The 20,896-nt window shown below is 48.8% G+C and overlaps 1 protein-coding gene across 4 annotated transcripts in view; it reads left to right on the forward strand.

The window, feature by feature from the left end:
• KIF17 (kinesin family member 17) overlaps positions 1 to 20,279 on the forward strand; it is a 48,172-nt gene extending 27,893 nt beyond the window's left edge. For 3 of the 4 annotated variants that reach the window (XM_019461623.2, XM_019461626.2, XM_019461627.2), the window contains 5 exons: positions 1,519 to 1,750; positions 13,654 to 13,912; positions 15,172 to 15,242; positions 18,519 to 18,636; positions 19,555 to 20,279. In XM_019461623.2, coding sequence (XP_019317168.2) covers positions 1,519 to 1,750; positions 13,654 to 13,912; positions 15,172 to 15,242; positions 18,519 to 18,636; positions 19,555 to 19,733 — 859 coding nt within the window. In that variant the 3' untranslated portion in view covers positions 19,734 to 20,279. The remainder of the gene's footprint in view (positions 1 to 1,518; positions 1,751 to 13,653; positions 13,913 to 15,171; positions 15,243 to 18,518; positions 18,637 to 19,554) is intronic. The other variant, XM_019461625.2, reaches the window with a different exon arrangement.
• Positions 20,280 to 20,896: the final 617 nt, after the last annotated feature.

The following is a 20,896-nucleotide window of genomic DNA, read 5'->3' on the forward strand; positions in this document are numbered from 1 at the left end:
CTGTGGCGGAGCAGGACGGAGCTATGTCCTGGGCATGGGGGCGGGGGTGCCCAGAGAGTCTTCACTGAGCCCCCATCCAGATCCCCTCCTGACCGAGGCCGGACACGCCCCAATCCTCTGTCCAGGAGCAGAGGGGCAGGGATGGTGCTGATCAGCGGGGCGGGCAGTGCTCTGCTCGGGGAGCCGCACGGGCGCCACCAGACTCCATCAGGCACCTGTTCCAGGAGGAAGGGAGGGGACTGTTGTCTGCCTGGCATCCGCAGGGCCTGGCTATCAGGTTTCAGGAACCCCAGGGCAGGATGATGCAGGCTTTCCTCAGCTCCCAGCGAGCCTCCAGTGCCCTCCCGATGTCACACCTAGGACTGGCCACCCCAAACGCCCTCAGCCACTGCCACCTGGGGAGCTGGGCTTTCTTCCCTCCGTGCAAATCACTTAACATTTCCGAGCCTTGGTTCTCACTTCCGTGAATGTGAATAATGTCAGGCCCACCTCTGTGACAAAGTCAGCACCATGGTCAGGGGCTCAGCCTCCTCCTAGTGGTGGCAAACTCCATCCCACAGGCCACAGTTCAGACGTGAACTGAACAGCAACTACATGCTGGGCACCAGGCGCAAGGAAGAACGAGCTGCTGACTTGGCTTTCAAGGGGCTCACGGTCCAGGGGGAGGCAGATACCCAGGCCCAGGGAGGGCCAGCTTCTGTAGCAAAGAAAAGCAAGTGGTTGTGCAGTCGCCTGCCTTGGTTCCCGTCCGCCTCCACCACTACCTCCCACTACCTCCTGGGGCCAACTTTAAGCCTCCCTGTGCCTTGGCTTCTTGAGAAGCTCGTCACGAGGGTCCAAGGAGACACTGCCTGCAGAGACCCAGCTTTGGGCACCAAGGGAACACTCAGCACATGTGACGGTGTTCAGGGTGTGGTCTGGAGGATGGTCAGGGAAGGTTTCTTCGAGTAGTTTTGCTCAGCTACACCTGAGTGAGGTTTGCAGGACAGATGCCTCAGGGTGGCCTTTGGGATACAGGGCACAGCCCCAGGCAGCACGAAAGTGCAGCGCAGGGGACAGCCTGGCTGTTTGGAGGACAAGCAGCGAGTGACGCTGGAATGAGTTGGTTGGGGGGCCGCAGAGGGAGATGATGAAGTGCCTGCCCAGATGCGCTGAATGTTGTTCCCATCTCAGGGCTACTCTAATCGTGCAGGTCGCCGGGGCGCACGGCTGCGAGCCTGCTGTACTGGGGGAAAACCATGGGCCCTGGGAGGCCCCTGGCGGGTGGCGGGTGGGTTGGCTCTGGATCCGCAGGGAGATTCTCGTCCGTCCCGTCGTGCAGTTGAGCGCACGGGCTTGGACTTGGGCAGATCTGCTTGGACCCCTGGTTCTGACCCTGGCCAGAGGCTTGGCCTCTCTGAACCTGCGTCCATCTGTGCGACGGGTTGTTGCATGGACTCTTGAGATGTCCCGCTGGACAGCAAGGGCGCGGCGATGGCCAGATACCGTCACGTGTGCTTTCTTCTCTGTGCCCGGCAGTTTGCAGCTGTTGGAGCAGCAGGTGGTCGGCGGGGAGCAGGCCAAGAACAAGGACCTGAAGGAGAGGCACAAGCGGAGGAAGCGGTATGCGGACGAGCGCAAAAGGCAGCTGGTGGCAGCCTTGCAGAACTCGGATGAGGACGGCGGGGACTGGGTGCTGCTCAACGTCTACGACTCCATCCAGGAGGAGGTGCGCGCCAAGAGCAAGCTGCTGGAGAAGATACAGAGGAAGGTGAGGCCCCAGCCCTGCCCGCCCCACCCCGCCCGCGGGCGTTCATAGTTCCGGGCCTGCCGTGGAAGCAGTCACAGCTACAGACGTGTCTGTGCTGGGAGGGCGTGTATGACACAGAGCACAGCAGAGAAACCAGAGGACAGTGCCAGCCGGTGGGAGTGCCGTGAAGAGAATACTAGGGGAGAGTGGCTTTATTTTTATTTCTTCATTTTTTAAAGGTTTTATTTATTTATTTATTTGCTTATTTATTTTTATTTTTTAATTTAATTTTTTAAAAATTTATACCCAAATTAGCATATACTGCAACAATGATTTCAGGAGTAGATTCCTTAATGCCCCTTCCCCATTTAGCCCATCCCTCCTCCCACATCCCCTCCAGTAACCCTCAGTTTGTTCTCCATATTTATGAGTCTCTTCTGTTTTGTCCCCCTCCCTGTTTTTGTATTATTTTTGCTTCCCTTCCCTTATGCTCATCTGTTTTGTCTCTTAAAGTCCTCATACGAGTGAAGTCATATGATTTTTGTCTTTCTCTGACTAATTTCACTTAGCATAATACCCTCCAGTTCCATCCACGTGGTTGCAAATGGCAACTTTTCATTCTTTTTGATTGCCGAGTAATACTCCATTGTATGTATATACCACATCTTCTTTATCCATTCATCCATCGATGGACATTTGGGCTCTTTCCATACTTTGGCTATTGTTGATAGTGTTGCTATAAACACGGGGGTACATGCGTCCCTTCGAAACAGCACACCTGTATCCCGTGGATAAATGCCTAGTAGTGCAATTGCTGGGTCGTAGGGTAGTTCTATTTTTAGTTTTTCGAGAAACCTCCAGACTGTTTTCCAGAGTGGCTGCACCAGCTTGCATTCCCACCAGCAGTGCAAAAGAGATCCTCTCTCTCCACATCCTCGCCAACATCTGTTGTTGCCTGGGTTGTTCACGTTAGCCATTCTGACAGGTGTAAGGTGGTATCTCATTGTGGTTTTGATTTGTATTTCCCTGATGATGAGTGATGTTGACCATTTTTTCATGTGTCGGTTGGCCATCTGGATGTCTTCTTTTGAGAAGTGTCTATTCATGTCTTTTGCCCATTTCTTCACTGGATTATTTGTTTTTGGGGTGTTGAGTTTGATAAGTTCTTTATAGATTTTGGATACTAACCCTTTATCTGATATGTCATTTGCAAATATCTTCTCCCATTCCGTCTTTTGCCTTTTAGCTTTGCTGATTGTTTCCTTCGCTGTGCAGAAGCTTTTTATTTTGATGAGGTCCCAGTAGTTCATTTTTGCTTTTGTTTTCCTTGCCTCCAGAGACGTGTTGAGTAAGAAGTTGCTGCGGCCAAGATCAAAGAGGTTTTTGCCTGCTTTCTCCTCGAGGATTTTGATGGCTTCCTGTCTTACGTTTAGGTCTTTCATCCATTTTGAGTTTATTTTTGTGTCTGGTGTAAGAAAGTGGTCCAGGTTCATTCTTCTGCATGTCGCTGTCCAGTTTTCCCAGCACCATTTGCTGAAGAGACTGTCTTTACTCCATTGGATATTCTTTCCTGCTTTGTCAAAGATTAGTTGGCTATACACTTGTGGGTCCATTTCTGGGTTCTCTATTCTGTTCCATTGATCTGAGTGTTTGTTCTTGTGCCAGTACCATACTGTCTTGATGATTACAGCTTTGTAGTATAGCTTGAAGTCGGGGATTGTGATGCCTCCTGCTTTGGTTTTCTTTTTCAAGATTGCTTTGGCTATTTGGGGCTTTTTCTGGTTCCATGCAAATTTTTGGATTATTTGTTCTAGCTCTGTGAAGAATGCTGGTGTTATTTTGATAGGGATTGCATTGAATATGTAGATTGCTTTGGGTAGTATCAACATTTAAAAAAAAAATTTTTTAACATTTATTCATCTTTGAGACAGACAGAGAGGGAGCGTGAGTGGGGGAGGAGCAGAGAGAGAGGGAGACACAGAATCTGAAGCAGGCTCCAGGCTCTGAGCTGATAGCACAGAATTCAGTGCGGAACCCGAACTCACTGGCTGTGAGATCATGACCTGAGCCGAAGTCGGAAGCCGGATGCTTAACTGACTGAGCCACCCAGGCGCCTCCCCACCTTCTTTTTTTTAAGGGTAGTATAGACATTTTAACAATATTTGTTCTTCCTATCCAGGAGCATGGAATCTTTTTCCATTTTTTGTGTCTTCTTCAATTTCTTCCATAAGCTTTCTATAGTTTTCAGTGTATAGATTTTTCACCTCTTTGGTTAGATTTATTCCTAGGTATTTTATGGTTTTTGGTGCAATTGTAAATGGGATCGATTACTTGATTTCTCTTTTTGTCGCTTCATTGTTGGTGTATAGGAATGCAGCCGATTTCTGTGCATTGATTTTATATCCTGCAACTTTGCCGAATTCATGAATCAATTCAAGCAGTTTTTTGGTGGAATCTTTAGGGTTTTCCATATAGAGTATCATGTCATCTGCGAAGAGTGAAAGTTTGACCTCCTCCTGGCCAATTTGGATGCCTTTTATTTCTTTGTGTTGTCTGATTGCAGAGGCTAAGACTTCCAATACTATGTTGGATAACAGTGGCGAGAGTGGACATCTCTGTCTTCTTCCTGACCTTAGGGGGAAAGCTCTCAGTTTTTCCCCATTGAGGATGATATTAGTGTTGGGTCGTTCATCTATGGCTTTTATGATCTCAAGGTATGATCCTTCTATCCTACTTTCTTGAGGATTTTTATCAAGAAAGGATGCTATATCTTGTCACATGCTTTCTCTGCATCTATCGAGAGGATCATATGGTTCTTGTCCTTTCTTTTATTGATGTGATGAATCACATTAATTGTTTTGCGGATATTGAACCAGCCCTGTGTCCCAGGCGTAAACCCCACTTGGTCGTGGTGAATAATTTTTTTTAATGTATTGTTGGATCCGGTTGGCTAATATCTTGTTGAGGATTTTTGCATCCATGTTCATCAAGGAAATTGGTCTATAGTTCTTTTTCGTGGAGTCTCTGTCTGGTTTTGGAATCAAGGTAATGCTGGCTTCATAGAATGAGTTTGAAAGTTTCCCTTCCTTTTCTATTTTTTGGAACAGCTTCAAGAGAATAGGTGTTAACTCTTCCTTGAATGTTTGGTAGAATTCCCCTGGAAAGCCATCTGGCCCTGGACTCTTGTTTTTTGGAAGATTTTTGATTATGAATTCGATTTCCTTACTGGTTATGGGTCTGTTCAAATTTTCTATTTCTTCCTGTTTCAGTTTTGGTAGTGTATATGTTTCTAGGAATTTGTCTATTTCTTCCAGATTGCCCATTTTATTGGCATATAATTGTTCATAATATTCTCTTATTACTGTTTTGATTTGTGCTGTGTTGGTTGTGATCTCTCCTGTTTCATTCTTGATTTTATTTATTTGGGTCCTTTCCTTTTTCTTTTTGATCAGACTGGCTAGTGGTTTATCAATTTTGTTAATTCTTTCAAAGAGCCAACTTCTCGTTTCATTGATCTGTTCTATTGTTTTTTTGGTTTCGATAGCATTAATTTCTGCTGTAATCTTTATTATTTCCTGTCTTCTGCTGGTTTTGGGTTTTATTTGCTGTTCTTTTTCCAGCTCGTTAAGGCGTAAGGTTAGGTTGTGTATCTGAGATCTTTCTTCCTTCTTTAGGAAGGCCTGGTGCTATATACTTTCCTCTTATGACTGCCTTTGCTGCGTCCCAGAGGTTTTGGGTTGTGGTGTTATCATTTTCATTGGCTTCCATATACTTTTTAATTTCCTCTTTAACTTCATTCATTAGTAGGATGTTCTTCAGTCTCCAAGTATTTGTTACCTTTTCAATTTTTTTGTTGTGGTTGATTTCCAGTTTCATAGCATTGTGGTCTGAAAATATGCACAGTATGATCTCGACCTTTTTGTGCTTGCTGAGGGCTGATTTGTATCCCAGTATGTGGTCTATTCTGGAGAACGTTCCATGTGCACTGGAGAAGAATGTATATTCTGCTGCTTTAGGATGAAATGTTCTGAATATATCTGTTAAGTCCATCTGGTCCAGTGTGTCATTCAAAGCCATTGTTTCCTTGTTGATTTTCTGCTTAGATGATCTGTCCATTGCTGTGAGTGGGGTGTTGAAGTGCCCTACTATTATGGTATTACTATCGATGAGTTTCTTTATGTTTGTGATTAATTGATTTATATATTTGGGTGCTTTCACATTTGGCACATAAATGTTTACAGTTGGTAGGTCTTCTTGGTCTATAGACCCCTTGATTATGATATAATGCCCTTCTGCATCTCTTGACACAGTCTTTATTTTAAAGTCTAGATTGTCTGATAGAAGTATGGGTACTCCGGCTTTCTTTTGTTGACCATTAGCATGATAGATGGTTCTCCATCCCCTGACTTTCAATCTGAAGGTGTCTTTAGGTCTAAAGTGGGTCTCTTGTAAACAGCATATAGATGGATCTTGTTTTCTTATCCATTGTGTTACCCTGTATCTTTTGATGGGAGCATTGAGTCCATTGACGTTTAGAGTGAGTACTAAAAGATATGAATTTATTGCCATTGTGATGCTTGTAGAGTTAGAGTTTCTGGTGGTGTTCTCTGGTCCTTTCTAATCTTTGTTGCTTTTGGTATTTATTTATTTATTTATTTACTTACTTATTTATTTATATTTCCATGTTTTCTCCCCTCAGAGAGTCCCCCTTAAAATTTCTTGCAGGGCTGGTTTAGTGGTCACAAACTCCTTTAATTTTTGTTTGCCTAGGAAACTTTTTATCTCTCCTTCTATGTTGAGTGACAGCCTTGCTGGATAAAGAATTCTTGGCTGCATGTTTTTCTGATTCAGCGCATTGAATATATCCTGCCCCTCCTTTCTGGCTGGCCAAGTTTCTGTGGAGGTCTGCTGCAAAAAGGTTTTTTATTTATTTTAAGACACAGAGAGAGAGCAAGGGAGGGAGGGGCAGAGAGAGAGGCAGAGAGAGAATCCCAAGCAGGCTCCGGATTTTCAGCACAGAGCCCAATGCAGGGCTCAAACTCACAAACCGTGAGATCATGACCTGAGCCGAAACCAAGAGTCGGACGCTTAACTAACCAAGCCACCCACACGCTCCTTTTGCTTTTCGTTTTGATTGAAGTATAAACATACAAATCACAAATATGCAACATAATTCATTTCTGCAAAGTGAATGCGCCCATGAACCCAGCACCCTCATCAAGGAACTGAGCATTAAGAGAACCCCAGAAGTTCCTGGGGCCACCTTGGGTGGGGGGCAGGGAGGTTCTCACAAAGGCGGTGACTTCTGAGGTGGGACCTGAGCATTAAGAAAGGCCGGGCCCTGCCGTATGTCGTGACCTGAAGGAAGAGGCTTCCAGGCCGAGAGAGGGGCCAGTGCGGAGAATGTCAGTGGCTCCAGGAGCAGAAAGGACGTGAATGGACTGAGCGCAGGGAGTGAGGACAAGGCAGAGGAGGACGAGTTGGCACCTGCTTCCCTCGGAGCGCCCTCAGGCACCCTGGGCCCCATCACGTCCCCCTCGGCTAACCCTCGTCCCCACCCACACCACCAACCGAAGGATCTCGCCAAAGTGGAAGCTGATGCTTTTCTCTTTGAACCTCTGTAGTTTTTAAATTTTCTTGGCTATTTTCATGCTTTTTCTTTTTCTTTTTTTTTTTTTTTTTTTTTTTAATTTTTTTTTTTTCAACGTTTTTTTTATTTATTTTTGGGACAGAGAGAGACAGAGCATGAACGGGGGAGGGGCAGAGAGAGAGGGAGACACAGAATCGGAAACAGGCTCCAGGCTCCGAGCCATCAGCCCAGAGCCTGACGCGGGGCTCGAACTCACGGACCGCGAGATCGTGACCTGGCTGAAGTCGGACGCTTAACCGACTGCGCCACCCAGGCGCCCCTTCTTTTTTTTTTTAAGTTTATTTATTTATTTTGAGAGAGAGAGGGAGGGAGGGAGAGAGAGAGAGAGAGAGAGAGGGAGAGAGAGAGAGAATCCCAAGCAGGCTCCACACTGTCAGCGCAGAACCCCATGAGGGGCTTGAACTCATGAACCGTGAGATCGTCAGCTGAGCTGAAGTCGGACCCTTAACTGACTGAGCCACCCAGGCGCCCCTCATGGTTTTTCTCAATACCCTTTTTATGTTTTCAGCCAAATCTGTTCTTCCCAGGATATCTTGTAATTTTTCTTTAATTTTTAAATTTTTAAAATTCTTTCTGGAGTTTGGTTAATGTCTCATTTTACACCTTCTTCACTTTTTCATCCATTTCCACTTTAAGTGTTTGGATTGCTGACTTGAAATTTCCCTATGTGAATTTAAGGAAATTTTGTGCACGTTGGGATGCTGGGTTACATTTTGGTTCTGCGTGCTTGTGCTCTGGGGGGGAATTTTCTTCTTCTGAAATGCTTTGATTTTCATTTTCTGTTTCTCATAGTAACTTTGATTAGCTGCTTCTGCTCTTTTCTGTTTATTTCGCAATGTCTTGTGTTTTCTGCACTTTCGGTACCAGCTGGAAGCAGAGGTGAAGGTTTGGGCTGCTGGCTAGGTTTGCTCAGTCGATAGCACACTCTTCTGTTCGTATGGTGAAGTGCAGTGTTAAATACACGCCGTCCCCTATTGCTGCGGTGGCTGGCATATCCCCACAAATCGAGTTGTTTAAAAGAACACAAATTTATTATCTCGAGGTTCTGTGGGTCAGGATCCAGCTCCCGCATGGCTGGTTCTTCTGCTTAGAATTCCACAAGGCTGAAGCCAAGGTGTTGGCAGGGTCAGTTTCCTTCTGGAGGTGCTAGGAAAGAATCTGTTTCTAGGACACCTGTTGACAGGATTCTAGCCTATGTGGTTGTAGGACTGAGTTCCCATTTCCTCACTGGCTGGCCGCTGGGGGTCATTCTGTTTCTAGAAGCTGCCTGCCTTTCCCAGCTCGTGGCCCCCCTGAAAGACAGCCACGGCCAGCTCCTCCCAGACTTCAGCTCTCTCACTCTACCCTTGTCTCCTTTGTCTAAAGCATCTCTTCTAAGGCCAGTCCTCTGCCTGGCTCTCTGCTCCCCTCCTGCAAGGCCCGTGTGGTTACACTGGGCTCACCAGATGACCCGGGGTGATCTCCCTGGTTTAAAGTCAACAGCTTAGGGGGCGCCTGGGTGGCTCAGTCGGTTAAGCGTCCAACTTTGACTCAGGTCATGATCTCACGGTTTGTGAGTTTGAGCCCCGCGTCGGGCTCTGTGCTGACAGCTCAGAGCCTGGAGCCTGCTTCCGATTCTGTGTCTCCTCCTCTCTGTGCCCCTCCCATGCTCGTGCTGTGTCTCTCTCTGTCTCTCAATAATAAATAAATGTTACCAAAAAAAAATTTTTTTTAATTAAAAAAAAAATAAAGTCAACAGATGAATAACCTTACTTCCATTTGCAAAGTGCTTTCTACCGCATAAGATAACATATTCACAGGGGTGCCTGGGTGGCTCAGTCAGTTAAGTGTCCCGACCTCAGCTCAGGTCATGATCTCACGGTTCATGAGTTCAAGCCCTGCATTGGGCTCGCTACTGTCAGGGCAGAGCCCACTTCAGACCCTCTCTCTCCCTCGCTCTCTGCCCCTCCCCCACTCATTCTCACTCTCTCCCTCCCTTTCTGTGGGAGGGGTCACTGTGTCTTTTGGGATTTTCTCTTGTTTCTGCAGCACTTCTGATTTCCACCTCCAGGGGCCTCCCATCTCTAAGCACCCTCCAGAAGCAATGCCTTGCAGAGACTAACCCCTCAGTCTCTACAGAGACTTGCAGAGACTCATTCTTGCAGAGACCAGCCCACATTCCAGTCTCTTCCATCAGTTTCACAGTATCAGATCCATTATTGGTATTTTCCCACTCAGAGTGAGGCTTTCTCTTTTGGGGGGTGATTTTATCTGCCTTCCATCAGCCTGCCTTCCCCCTTGCACACTTTCCTGGGTGCTTTCTGCTCCTCCTTGCTGTGGGCTGGGCCCACGAGCTGTCTGTTGGACTTCTGGTTATTTCGAAGCTGCTGGTGTTCTGTCTTTGGGTCATGAGGCTGGGCTCAGGGTGGTTTTATTTTCTCTCCTTGCTCAGTGTGTTGTTTTGGAGGGCCTGTCTGGAGAGAATCAGATTTATCCCCTGTCATTATCCCCAGGTATCCAGAACTTTTTTTTAACTTTCTAAAAAATTTATTTATTCTTCAGAGAGAGAGAGAGAGAGCACACAAGCGGGAGAGGGGCAGAGAGAGAGGGGGCAGGTGGAGAGAGAGAAAATCCCAAGCAGGCTCCGTGCTGTCAGTGCAGAGCCTGATGAGGGGCTCGAACCCACAAACTGCAAGATCATGACCTGAGCCGAAATCAAGAGTCGGATGCTTAATGGAATGAGTCATCCAGGCGCCCCACTTTTGTTTTTTAATATAAGCAAATACGTGTGTGTGTGTGTACAAATCTGCTGTGCATACATGTACATGCCCTCCCTCTTCTTAGAAAAAGTAGCTACAAACACACTTTCCTCCGCCTTGTCTTTTTCACATGATGATCCATCCTGGAGGTCCCTCGGCAGCGGTATCTAGAAATATGCCATTCCTTTTTACTGCTGGGTGCTGCTCCACTGTGAGGGTGTGTCATTGTTTATTCCAGCAGCCCTCTCTCTCTCTCTCTCTTTTTTTTACGATGTTTATGTATTTTTGACACACACACACACACACACACACACACACAGAATCTGAAACGGGCTCCAGACTCTGAGCTGTCAGCACAGAGCCCAGTGTGGGGCTCGAACCAACGAACTGTGAGATCATGACCCGAGCTGAAGCGAGATACTTAACCGACTGAGCCACCCAGGCGCCCCTCCAGCAGCCCTCTCTTGATGGACATTTGGATTGTTTTCTATCTTTTGCCAGGGAAAAGTGCTGTGTAGTGAATAACTTGTGCACACTGCTTTTGTATTTAGGGTAGGTATACATTGGAATCGATTCCTCCAGCTGGACGGAGAGGAAAGCATATGTGACTTTGGTAGCTTTTGCCAACTTCTCCTCCCTGAGGGTGAATCCCTTTGCGCTTCCACTAGTCCGTACGAGTGCGCTTTCTCACAGCCTCAGCAATGTGCCTTTTGCTTACTGTTGAGCAAGGCTGAGCCATTCCTTCCTATGTTTTAGGGACGGCTGCAGTTCTCCCCCTCTGTACTGGGCTCGCTTTATGTATGTATGTATGTATGTATGTATGTATGTATGTATGTATTTATTTGATATAATTTATTGTCAAATTGGCTTCCATACAACACCCAGTGCTCATCCCAAGTCTTTTGACCCCTTTTCCGTAAGGATGCTGCTTCCTTTCCTTCTCCGCTTGTAGAAGCTCTTTACAGCAGGAGTATTGTAATTTATATTACGGATATTCATATTCCTTGGTCGGTCGCCAATTTCTTCCTCTGTGATGTAGAAAGATTTCTGTTCCAATTTCATTTGTCTTTTTACTATGCTTTATGGTATTTTTGCCACGCAAAAGTTTTTTTTAAGTTTTACTTTGTCAAATTAATTGACTTTTTATGGGGCACCTGGGTGGCTTAGTCGGTGAAGCGTCCAACTTTGACTCAGGTCATGATCTCGTGCTTTGGGAGTTTGAGCCCCGCGTCAGGCTCTGTGCGGACAGCTCAGAGCCTGGAGCCTGCTTCAGATTCTGTGTCTCCCTCTCTCTCTGCCCCTTCTCTGCTCATGCTCTGTCTCTCTCTGTCTCAAAAATAAATGAAAACATTAAAAAAAAATGAAGAGAAACAAAGAAAAAAATTGGTGGAACTTTTGGCAGAATCATGTTATATTTATAAATTAGCTTGAGAGTATTGATATGTTTATGAGGTTGGATTTTCACATCCGGGAACACGGTATATCTCCTGTTAGTTCAGATCAATTTTTATGTCACTCAGGAGTGTTTTATAAATTTCCTCACATAGGTTTTGAACATAATCTTGTTAATTTCACACCTAGATATTTTCTTGTATTTGCTTTCCTCTGTGGGGTATCCTCTCCCATTACATCTTCTCACTGGATTTTATTTGTAAAGTGAAGACTAGGGCTTTAAAAAGTATCTTTAAAAAGTCATGTGAACTAGAAGGAAACACCTCTTAATTCATTCTATAGGCCCAATATCACCTGATAACAAAACCATACAAAGACATAACAAGAAAACTACAGACTAATATTTCTTATAAATATAGAGACAAAATGCTCCACAAAATTCTAGCAAACCAAATCCAACAACATGTAAAAAGATTGTACATCATGCCAAAGTAGGATTTATCCTAGGAATGCAAGGTTAGTTTGGTATCCAAAAATCAATTAATGCAATATACCATATCAATAGAATAAAAGACAAAACCCATATGATCATCGTAGTAGATGCAGAAAAAGCATTTGAAAAAACCAACATCTGTTATGATAAAGACACCCAGGAAGCTAGAACTAGAAGGAAACTTCTTTATTCTGATAAAGGGCACCTATGAAAAATCCACAGAAAACATCATACTCAATGGTGAAAGACTTAATGCTTTCCCCCTAAGATGACAAAGAAGACAAGGGTGTCCGTTGTCAGCACTTCTGTTTCACAGTAGGTTGAAGGTTCTAGCTAGGTCACTTAGGCAAGAAAGTGATTTAAAAGGCATTGAGTTTGGAAGGGAATAGGTACAAGGATTTCTATGTGCAGATGACATCATCTTATGTAGAAAATCCTAAGGAATCCACTAAAAAAAAAAAAAATACTTCAGCAAGGTTGCAGGATACAAGATTAATAAGCAAAAAGCAATTATATTTCTACATACTCTGAATGAACAACCTGCAAATGAAATTAAGAAAACAATTCCATTTATAACACATCAAAAAGAATAAACTACTTAGGAATAAATGTAACAAAAGAAGGGTAAAACTATATGCCAAAAATTAGAAAACACTGTTGAAAGAAATTAAGAATACCTAAATAAATGGAAAGACATCCCATGTTCATGGATTGGAACATGGATTTAATATATTTTTGAAGTTTATTTATTTATGTTGAGAGGGAGAGAGAGAGAGCACGTGTGAGTGGGGAGCAGGGGAGGGGCAGAGAGAGAGAAGGGGAGAGAGAGATTCCCAAGCAGGTTCTGCACTGCCAGTGCAGAGCCTGACGCAGGGTTCGAACCCATGAACTGTGAGATCATGGCCGGAGCAGAAATCAAGAATCAGATGCTTAACCAACTGAGCCACCCAGGTGCCTCAAGAAATAGAGCATTAATTGCCCACCTGTGTCCTACCAGATAGCCTCTGCTTTCAACTGGTTACATGTGATGACCATTCCCATGAATTTGAAACATCCTCCTTCACTGATCGAACTGTACCTGCTCTTTAAGGAAACAGACTATGCACCCAGGAATCTTGGGGCTCAGGGAGAGCATGGTTACAGTTGCAGCTGGGAGTCACCTGTGACCGGGGCAGATCACAAAAGTCTAGAATCCATGGTCAAATCAGGATGGGTCTGACTCTTAAGCCAATGTCTGTCACGTCGTAACTTGACTGTGAGCACTGAGTCTGAGAGTTTACGGCTCTGCTCCCCTTAGGAAAAGGATTTATACAAGTCTCTGAGACTTTTTAAGAAGTGGTGACTCCGCAGTGTTATGTGTGGAGCCTTCTAAGAGGCTCCTAGATAAAACGTGTTTGCGTGGGGTCGTCTCCGAGGGCTGGCATGGGGCGGGGGGGCTAAGGAGCAAGTCCTTTTCCTGTTTTCTTTAGAGCTGTGGACACAGTAGGTGCTCGTTTAGTGCTGGTGGACAGACGGGAGGCGGGCGCGGGCGGACGAGCGGATCGGCGAACAGATGACGGGTGCCCGGCTGAAGGCTCGGGCAGTGGGTGCCGAGGGTGGATAAAAGGGCTTGCTGTCTTCCCTGCTCGAGATCGTCACCCCCTGCTTTCAGCTTCGGGCGGCGGAGGTGGAAATCAAGGACCTGCAGTCGGAGTTCGAGCTGGAAAAGATCGATTACCTGGCCACCATCCGCCGGCAGGAGCGGGACTCCATGCTCCTCCAGCAGCTCCTGGAGCAGGTGCAGCCTCTCATCCGCCGCGACTGCAACTACAGCAACCTGGAGAAGATCCGGCGCGAGTCCTGCTGGGATGAGGACAACGGCTTCTGGAAGATCCCCGAGCCCATCATCGTAAAAACCAGCCTCCCAGTAGGTCAGGCGCTTGGCCGTCCCCTCGCTCTTCCCCACGGTTTGCCCTCCTGCAGGCTGACCCGGAGCCCGGGCTCCCGCCCTGCTGGCTGTGGGCGCAGCAGGCCCGGGGCTCCGGGCTCCAAAGCGAGGGGGGGGCCTGAGGGAGAAGTCGTGTGGGTTGGAATTCGGGTTCCACCACGCCCCGTGTGACCCCTTTGGGACTCAGTGTCCTCGTCTGTGAAATGGGGATTAGTGACCGCACCCTCCGTAGACATTGCTGGGTGGCTTAACACGCGTTAATGCCCATAAAACCCTTAGCGCCATGCCCGGCACGTGCCAAGTGCACCGTACATTTTTGTAAAATGTTTATTTATTTTTGAGAAAGAGAGAGAAAGAATGTGAGCAGGGGAGGGGCAGAGAGAGGGAGAGACACAGAACTGGAAGTGGGCTCCAGGCTCCACACTGTCAGCACAGAGCCCGACACGGGGCTTGAACTCACGGACTGTGAGATCATGACCTGAGCTGGAGTCGGAGGCTTAACCGACTGAGCCACCCAGGCGCCCCCGTGGTACATTCTACCACTGTCATGATCGTCCCCCAGCCTTATCCCCTAGCAACCCCATGGAGGACAAAGATTTTACATTTCGGGAGATGGAATCTCAGAGTGAGTGACTTAGCCAGAGTCCCAGGCAGAGCAGGGAGTTGTAGGACCGGGGATAGGACCGGGCCGTTCAGAGTTCCAGGCCTGGCTCACCTTCTGCTTTTGCCACTGACTTCCTGTGTGACTTTATGAAGGTCACTGTTTGTCTCTGGGCCTTGGTCCCTGATCTTCACAAAGGAGGGGCTGGGGGTCTGGAAGGCCCCTCCACCTCTGATGAGTCTGGGAGCACTTAGGGAGCAGCAGAGTCTTATGTCCCCTGGGGCCCCCAGTGGGCCTCCCCGCCGTCAAGAGAATGTTCGTTTAGGTCCCGCATCCCTGATGTTTATGGATGGCACTGACGCTACCCCTGCCCGAAGGCCAGCCAGCTCCACTTCCCGGGGTTCCCCCTGCCCCCACCAGCCTGCTGTGCTGTTAGAAGCAGGGGAATGGCTGCTTTGACATCTGAGCCCTCCCATTGTCTGTTTCCCAAAGTCATCCCTTGGTTCGGGCTGGGAAGTGTACTCCCCTGGTCCCAGGCCTGAGCCAGTCCTGACCTGCCAGCTCGGGGACCTGTTGCCACCCACCCTGTCCCTCTGGCACTCAGACCAGGCAGCAGTGACTTGGGCTTTTGTTTCTCATAGCAGTTCCAACAGGGCCACAGAACAAGGTCGTCCGCAAAACCTCGGCCGCAGACAACGGTGAAGCAGGCATGGTAAGGCCTCTGTGAGAGGGGGCGAGGCGTGGGGAGCTGGCGGGGCTTCGTCCCCACCGTGCAGTGGGTGAGCGTTACTATAGGGCACTGGGCTGCTTCTTTGGTCCTTGGATCTGGTATCATCACTGGATTGTAGAGCTTGTTGCTGATCTTGACCTTGTGTCCAGGTTAACTGTTCCATTGGTATATGTTCAGTGCCACGTACATATCTTTGATTTAAACCCTTGGTACATGCATCTCAGTCACTTTGTGGCCGAGGTGGAGAAACTGCTTATGGAAGAGAAATCCATTGGTTTGAGAATCGGCGAGTCCGTGAATTTCTTTTTCCTTTTTTTTTTTTTAAATGTTTATTTATTTTTGAGAGAGAGAGAGAGAGAGAGAGAGAGAGAGAGAGACAAAGACAGAGCATGAGTGGGGGAGGGGCAGAGAGAGACGGAGACACAGCCTCTGAAGCAGGCTCCGGGCTCTGAGCGGTCAGCACAGAGCCCGACGCGGGGCTCGAACTCACGAGCTGTGAGATCATGACCTGAGCCGAAGTCGGACGCTCAACCGACTGAACCACCCAGGTGCCCCTAGACCATGAGGTTCTTTTTTCTCTTTTAATTTTTTTTCAAAGTTTATTTAATTTTGAGAGAGAGGGAGACACAGAATCCAAAGCAGCTCCAGGCTCCAAACTGTCAGCACAGATCCTGACAAGGGACTCGAACGGTGAGATCGCGACCTGAGCCGAAGTCGGACACTCAACCGACTTAGCCACCCGGGCACCCCTACCATGAAGTTCTTGATCCGTGCAGGGTATTAATGTGTTGAGAGCTGCCTGTCCCAGGATTTCGCTGGAGGCTGGCAGGAGCCCTGGACCAGTGGTCATTTCTGTCTTGCTGGTCTGACAGGGTTTGGGAAGGTCTGAGCCTTAGGACCCACTTTCCTTTCTTACCTGATGTTTTCCTGGCAGAACACCAAGGGTTGTTAATTGCCTTGAGTTGGAAAATGGTTTGCATTCACAACTGTAGATTTATTCATGCTTTTAATTTATGCTTTTGTACACAATTCTCAATTCTTTAAGAGATGACAAATTTTAGTTTTCTACTGTCACGTGGAGAACATTAGGCCCCAGCAACATGTCACTGTGTGGGGAAAAAGTGCTGCAGTGTTAAAAAAAAAAAAAAAAAAAAAAAAAGGACCTACGCAGGAGTCTGAGCCTGGATCCTTTCTATGTAATTCTGGTGCCCAGACCCTGCACCGCCTCTGGCCCTCATTCAAAGGCCCTTATGGCCAAAGGGAAAGTAGGAGGCAGCCCCTCCTGCTGGTGAAGGACAGAAGCTTTGTCTTCAATCCCAGAGGCCAGGCAGTACATTCTGGTTCCCTGGACCCTTGCTGGTGTCTTTGGACCAAAGGGCCCTCAGGGATTTATGAAACAGTAATTGGGATTCTAAAGTCACTTCATTCTCATATCTCCCACGTTTTGCATGACAACAGAAATGTACCTCCTCAAAGCAGAGGTCAGAAAACTTCCCTGTGAAGCACCACACTTTTCTGTGTGTTTCCCCACCTCTTGGTTCTGCTTCCCTCGTTACGTTAGCTTCAGACTCAGGCAGGCTTTGGCTACGTGGCAGGAAAGGTGGCCACTGGCGATTGGTGATCCAAGACGAAGAGACCCAGTCTCTTACCACATCTTAACCAACACTTGTGGGAAGATTCTGATCAGTCGGCCTGGGTGAGGGGCCTGCTCTTAGACCAATGACTATGTCCAGAAAAAAAAAAAATTTTATTAAAAAAATTTTTTTAAATCTTTATTTTTGAGAGAGAGAGAGAGAGAGAGAGACAGAGTGTGAGCGGGGGAGGGGCAGAAAGAGAGGGAGACACAGAATCCGAAGCAGGCTCCAGGCTCTGAGCTGTCAGCACAGAGCCTGACGTGGGGCTCGAACCCACGGACTGTGAGATCATGACCTGAGCCGAAGTCGGACACTCAACCGACTGAGCCACCCAGGCGCCCCGAAAAAATTTTTAACGTTTACTTACTTTTGAGAGAGAGAGAGAGAGAGAGAGAGAGAGCACATGTACACTAGTGGGGGAGGGGCAGAAAGAGAGGGAGGCAGAGAATCCCAAGCAGGCTCCCTGCTGTCAGCACAGAGCCTGACATGGGGCTTGAACCCACGAACTAGAGATCATGACCTGAGCCGAAATCAAGAGTTGGATGCTTAACTGACTGAGACACCCAGGTGCCCCTGGAAAATGTATTTCCTTTTCTTTAAAAAAAAAAAAAATTAACATTTATTTTATTTATTTTTTTAAAAAAAAATTTAAATGTTTATTTTTGAGAGAGAGAGAGAGAGAGAGAGAGAGAGACAGAGCATGAATGGGGGAGAGGCAGAGAGAGAGGGAGACACGGAATCCCAAGCAGGCTCCAGGCTCTGAGCCGTCAGCACAGAGCCTGACGTGGGGCTTGAACCCACGAATCGGGAGATCATGACCTGAGCTGAAGTCGGATGCTTAACTGACTGAGACACTCAGGCGCCCCAATGTTTATTTCATTTTTGAGAGAGAGAGAGACAGAGTGTGAGTGGGGGAGGGGCAGAAAGAGAGGGAGACACGGAATCCCAAGCAGGCTTCAGGCTCTGAGCTGTCAGCACAGAGCCCGATGTGGAGCTCGAACCCACGAACCGTGAGATCATGACCTGAGCTGACGTTGGATGCTCAACCGACTGAGCCACCCAGGCGCCCCTGGAAGATGTATTTCTGTGACTGGTTCAGTCTGGGTCACATGGCCAGTTGTGCAGCAAGGGGGTGGACAAGAGGGAGCGGTGGTATTACAGTGCTCTGAAGGATCGCCTCAGCAGGACCATGCCAAAGGGGAGAAGGGTAGTCCTTGAAGGAAGAGATTCAGGCTGAGGAAAACAAGTCCACTACAGTGGTGACAAATCACAGTCCTTGATGATAAGAGGTTGGGACCATGGGCTGAGTACTGTATTACCTGTTCTGTGAATGTGCCGAGATGGGTTGGGGCTATGGCATTGCCCTTGCCCCTGACGGAGAACAAGCAAGGGCATACGCATACCAAGAGCAAGGGCATACCAAGGCAAGGGCATTCCCATACCAAGGAAGGGGGGTTGGGTAGCTCTGGCTGGAGCTGTGGCTCTCCTGGCCTGAGCTGCCTGGACCCCACCCCAGGAGTGTGGGCAGTGAGGCTCAGGGCAGCCCCCAGCCCCCCCGGGCCTGCAGAGGTAAGAACTATACAAACAAGGGGTCTTGACCCACAAGGATCTGGAATCTCGGCAGGAGGAAGACCGCTACAAGCTGATGCTCAGTCGCAGCGACAGTGAAAACATTGCCAGTAACTACTTCCGGTCCAAGCGAGCCAGCCAGATCCTCAGCATGGATCTCATGAAGAGCCTCGGTGAGTGCCCTGCCCACCTCCTGTCCTCCAGCCGCTCCCCGAGAGAGCCCTTCCTGGTCCTCTGCCGACTGGGAGTCGCGTGATGGGTGGAGTGGCGTCAGGCCCGGGTTAAAAACCCCTTCCATCTCTGAGCCTCAGTTTCCTCAGCTGTGCACTGAGTTGGGTATACCTGCTTCTCGGGGCTTAGGTGAAATGAGGTGGGCAAGCAGCCCAGCCCCGGGCCTGGCACGTAGTACGTGCTCAACGCACAGCCTCCCTCTTCCTGTCCCCCTTCATCTCTCAGCGGACCGCTGCCATGTTTGGTGCCTCCCCCGATGCCCAGCAGGCCTGTGACACGCGGCTCGGTGCCCTGGCACGTGTCGCACGGGTCTGGCTCAGCTGCTCACTGGCTTCTGCAGATGCCGGTGTGGTGGCTTTCTCCCATTGAGCCAAAGGGGGCAGGCAGGGCCACCGAGGTGAAACACTTTTAAAAGCAAGAATTGCAAATCACTTCGTTCTTTCATTTCTAAAACCAAAATCAAAGACCACAGAGTTTCTAATAAAATATCAATGAAAAGCAAATCTCAGTCCTACACTGAGACTACTGAAGAGGTGGAATCCAGCAGAGTTGAGGAACAGGAGGGGAAAATGGCACAGGAGACAAATGAACATCAGTCGAGGACCCGGCATTGTGTCCATGTTGCAGATGAGGAAACTGAGGCTCTGGGAGAAGTCGCTCCCCAAAGTTGGGCTCTGAATGCAGGCTTGTCTGGCTCGAGTCCCAGGTTGCCTCGATCTGAGCCTTTAAAACTCCACACTCCTGGTCCAAAGCCTTTTGGGGGCCCAGCTGTGGGACCAGGCCTCCGGCTGGGTGGAGCGGGCAGGGCTCCCCCTCTCCGTACCCCTGACTTACCTGCTCCTCTGCCCCCTTCTCCACAGCGCATCACAGCTCTCCCCCCGGCCTCAGCTCCCCACTCAACAACACCGCGGCCATCGTGCCCACCCAGGCCCCCGAAATGCCCCAGCCCCGGCCCTTCCGCCTCGAGTCCCTCGACATCCCCTTCACCAAGGTCAAGCGTAAGAAAAGCAAAAGCAGCTTCGGCAGTGAGCCTCTGTGAACTTGGCCTCCTGCTGCTGCCCTGCCTTTGAGCTTCCCGGAGACTGCCAGGCCCTCCCAGGGCAGCCCCAGCCAGGCCTCCTCCCACCTGCCCCCACGGTGTCCGGGAGCCCAGGGGGCCCCTTGCCCTGGGAAGAGCTTTCCCTTCCCTGTTACCCAGAGAGCCTCCTCTGCCCAGACCATGAGCATTTGGGAGGCTGGGCCACCCCCGCAGAGGTGCGCTCGGGCTGTCCACGCCTCGCCAGTGTTCCGCCTGCCACCTGCCACAGCCTGCCGGTGTTCCTCCGTGCCTCGATGGGCTCAGAAACCTCAAGGCTTTCACCAGCAGCCCTGACAGAGTGGGGAGCCACTTCCGCATGGATCAAGCACAGTGTGTTGGAGATGGACGATGGTGCCTCCTCCCCTTGCCTTCCTGGGGGGAAGCTGGGCAGCATGGGCACGGGAGTCCTGGGGCAGCTGTGCCACGCTGCCCTCTCCCGGCCGGTCTGTGGCCTAGAGGACGCTGCCCCGCATGAAGCTGCCCCAATAAACTGCCTTTTACCGATGAGCTCCCCTTCCCCGACCCTCTGACAGTGTCACCGGGGCCCCTCCTGCCACTGCGGCCTGGCCTTCACAGGGAAGCTCTTTCTGGAGCAGGGTTTCTTTCTTTCTTTTTAAAAAAAAAAATTTTTTTTAAGTTTATTTATTTATTTTTGAGAGAGAGAGTGAGCAGGGGAGAGGCAGAGAGAATCCCAAGCAGCCTCCACACTGTCAGTGCAGAGCCTGACGTGGGGCTCAAACTCACTGGGAGCTGCGAGATCACGACCTGAGCCAAAATCAAGGGTCAGACGCTTAACCAACTGAGCCACCCAGGTGCCCCTGGAGCAGGGTTTCTTAACTACCTGATGCCTTTTAAAACAAACGGGCTCCAGGGCTTCTGCAACTCCCCACACTCATGACTACAAGCACGTTTTTCTGGGGAGAGCATCCGAACTGTCATTAGAGTCTCAGAGGATCCGTGACTCGGGAGAGCAGAGACCTTGTTTTGGAAACCAGAGGTGGTGTCTTGCCGAAAGTCAGAAGAAGGCCACGTTTTGACAGTCCTCAGGGGCTGTGCTGGAACCGGATGCCCTGACGTGGCCAGAAATGAACCCAGGCCGCCCCAGTGGCTGAGGATACACCCCT

Source organism: Panthera pardus, unplaced genomic scaffold (assembly GCF_024362965.1).
Source record: "Panthera pardus isolate Hobbes unplaced genomic scaffold, ASM2436296v1 HiC_scaffold_11, whole genome shotgun sequence".
NCBI lineage: Eukaryota > Metazoa > Chordata > Mammalia > Carnivora > Felidae > Panthera > Panthera pardus.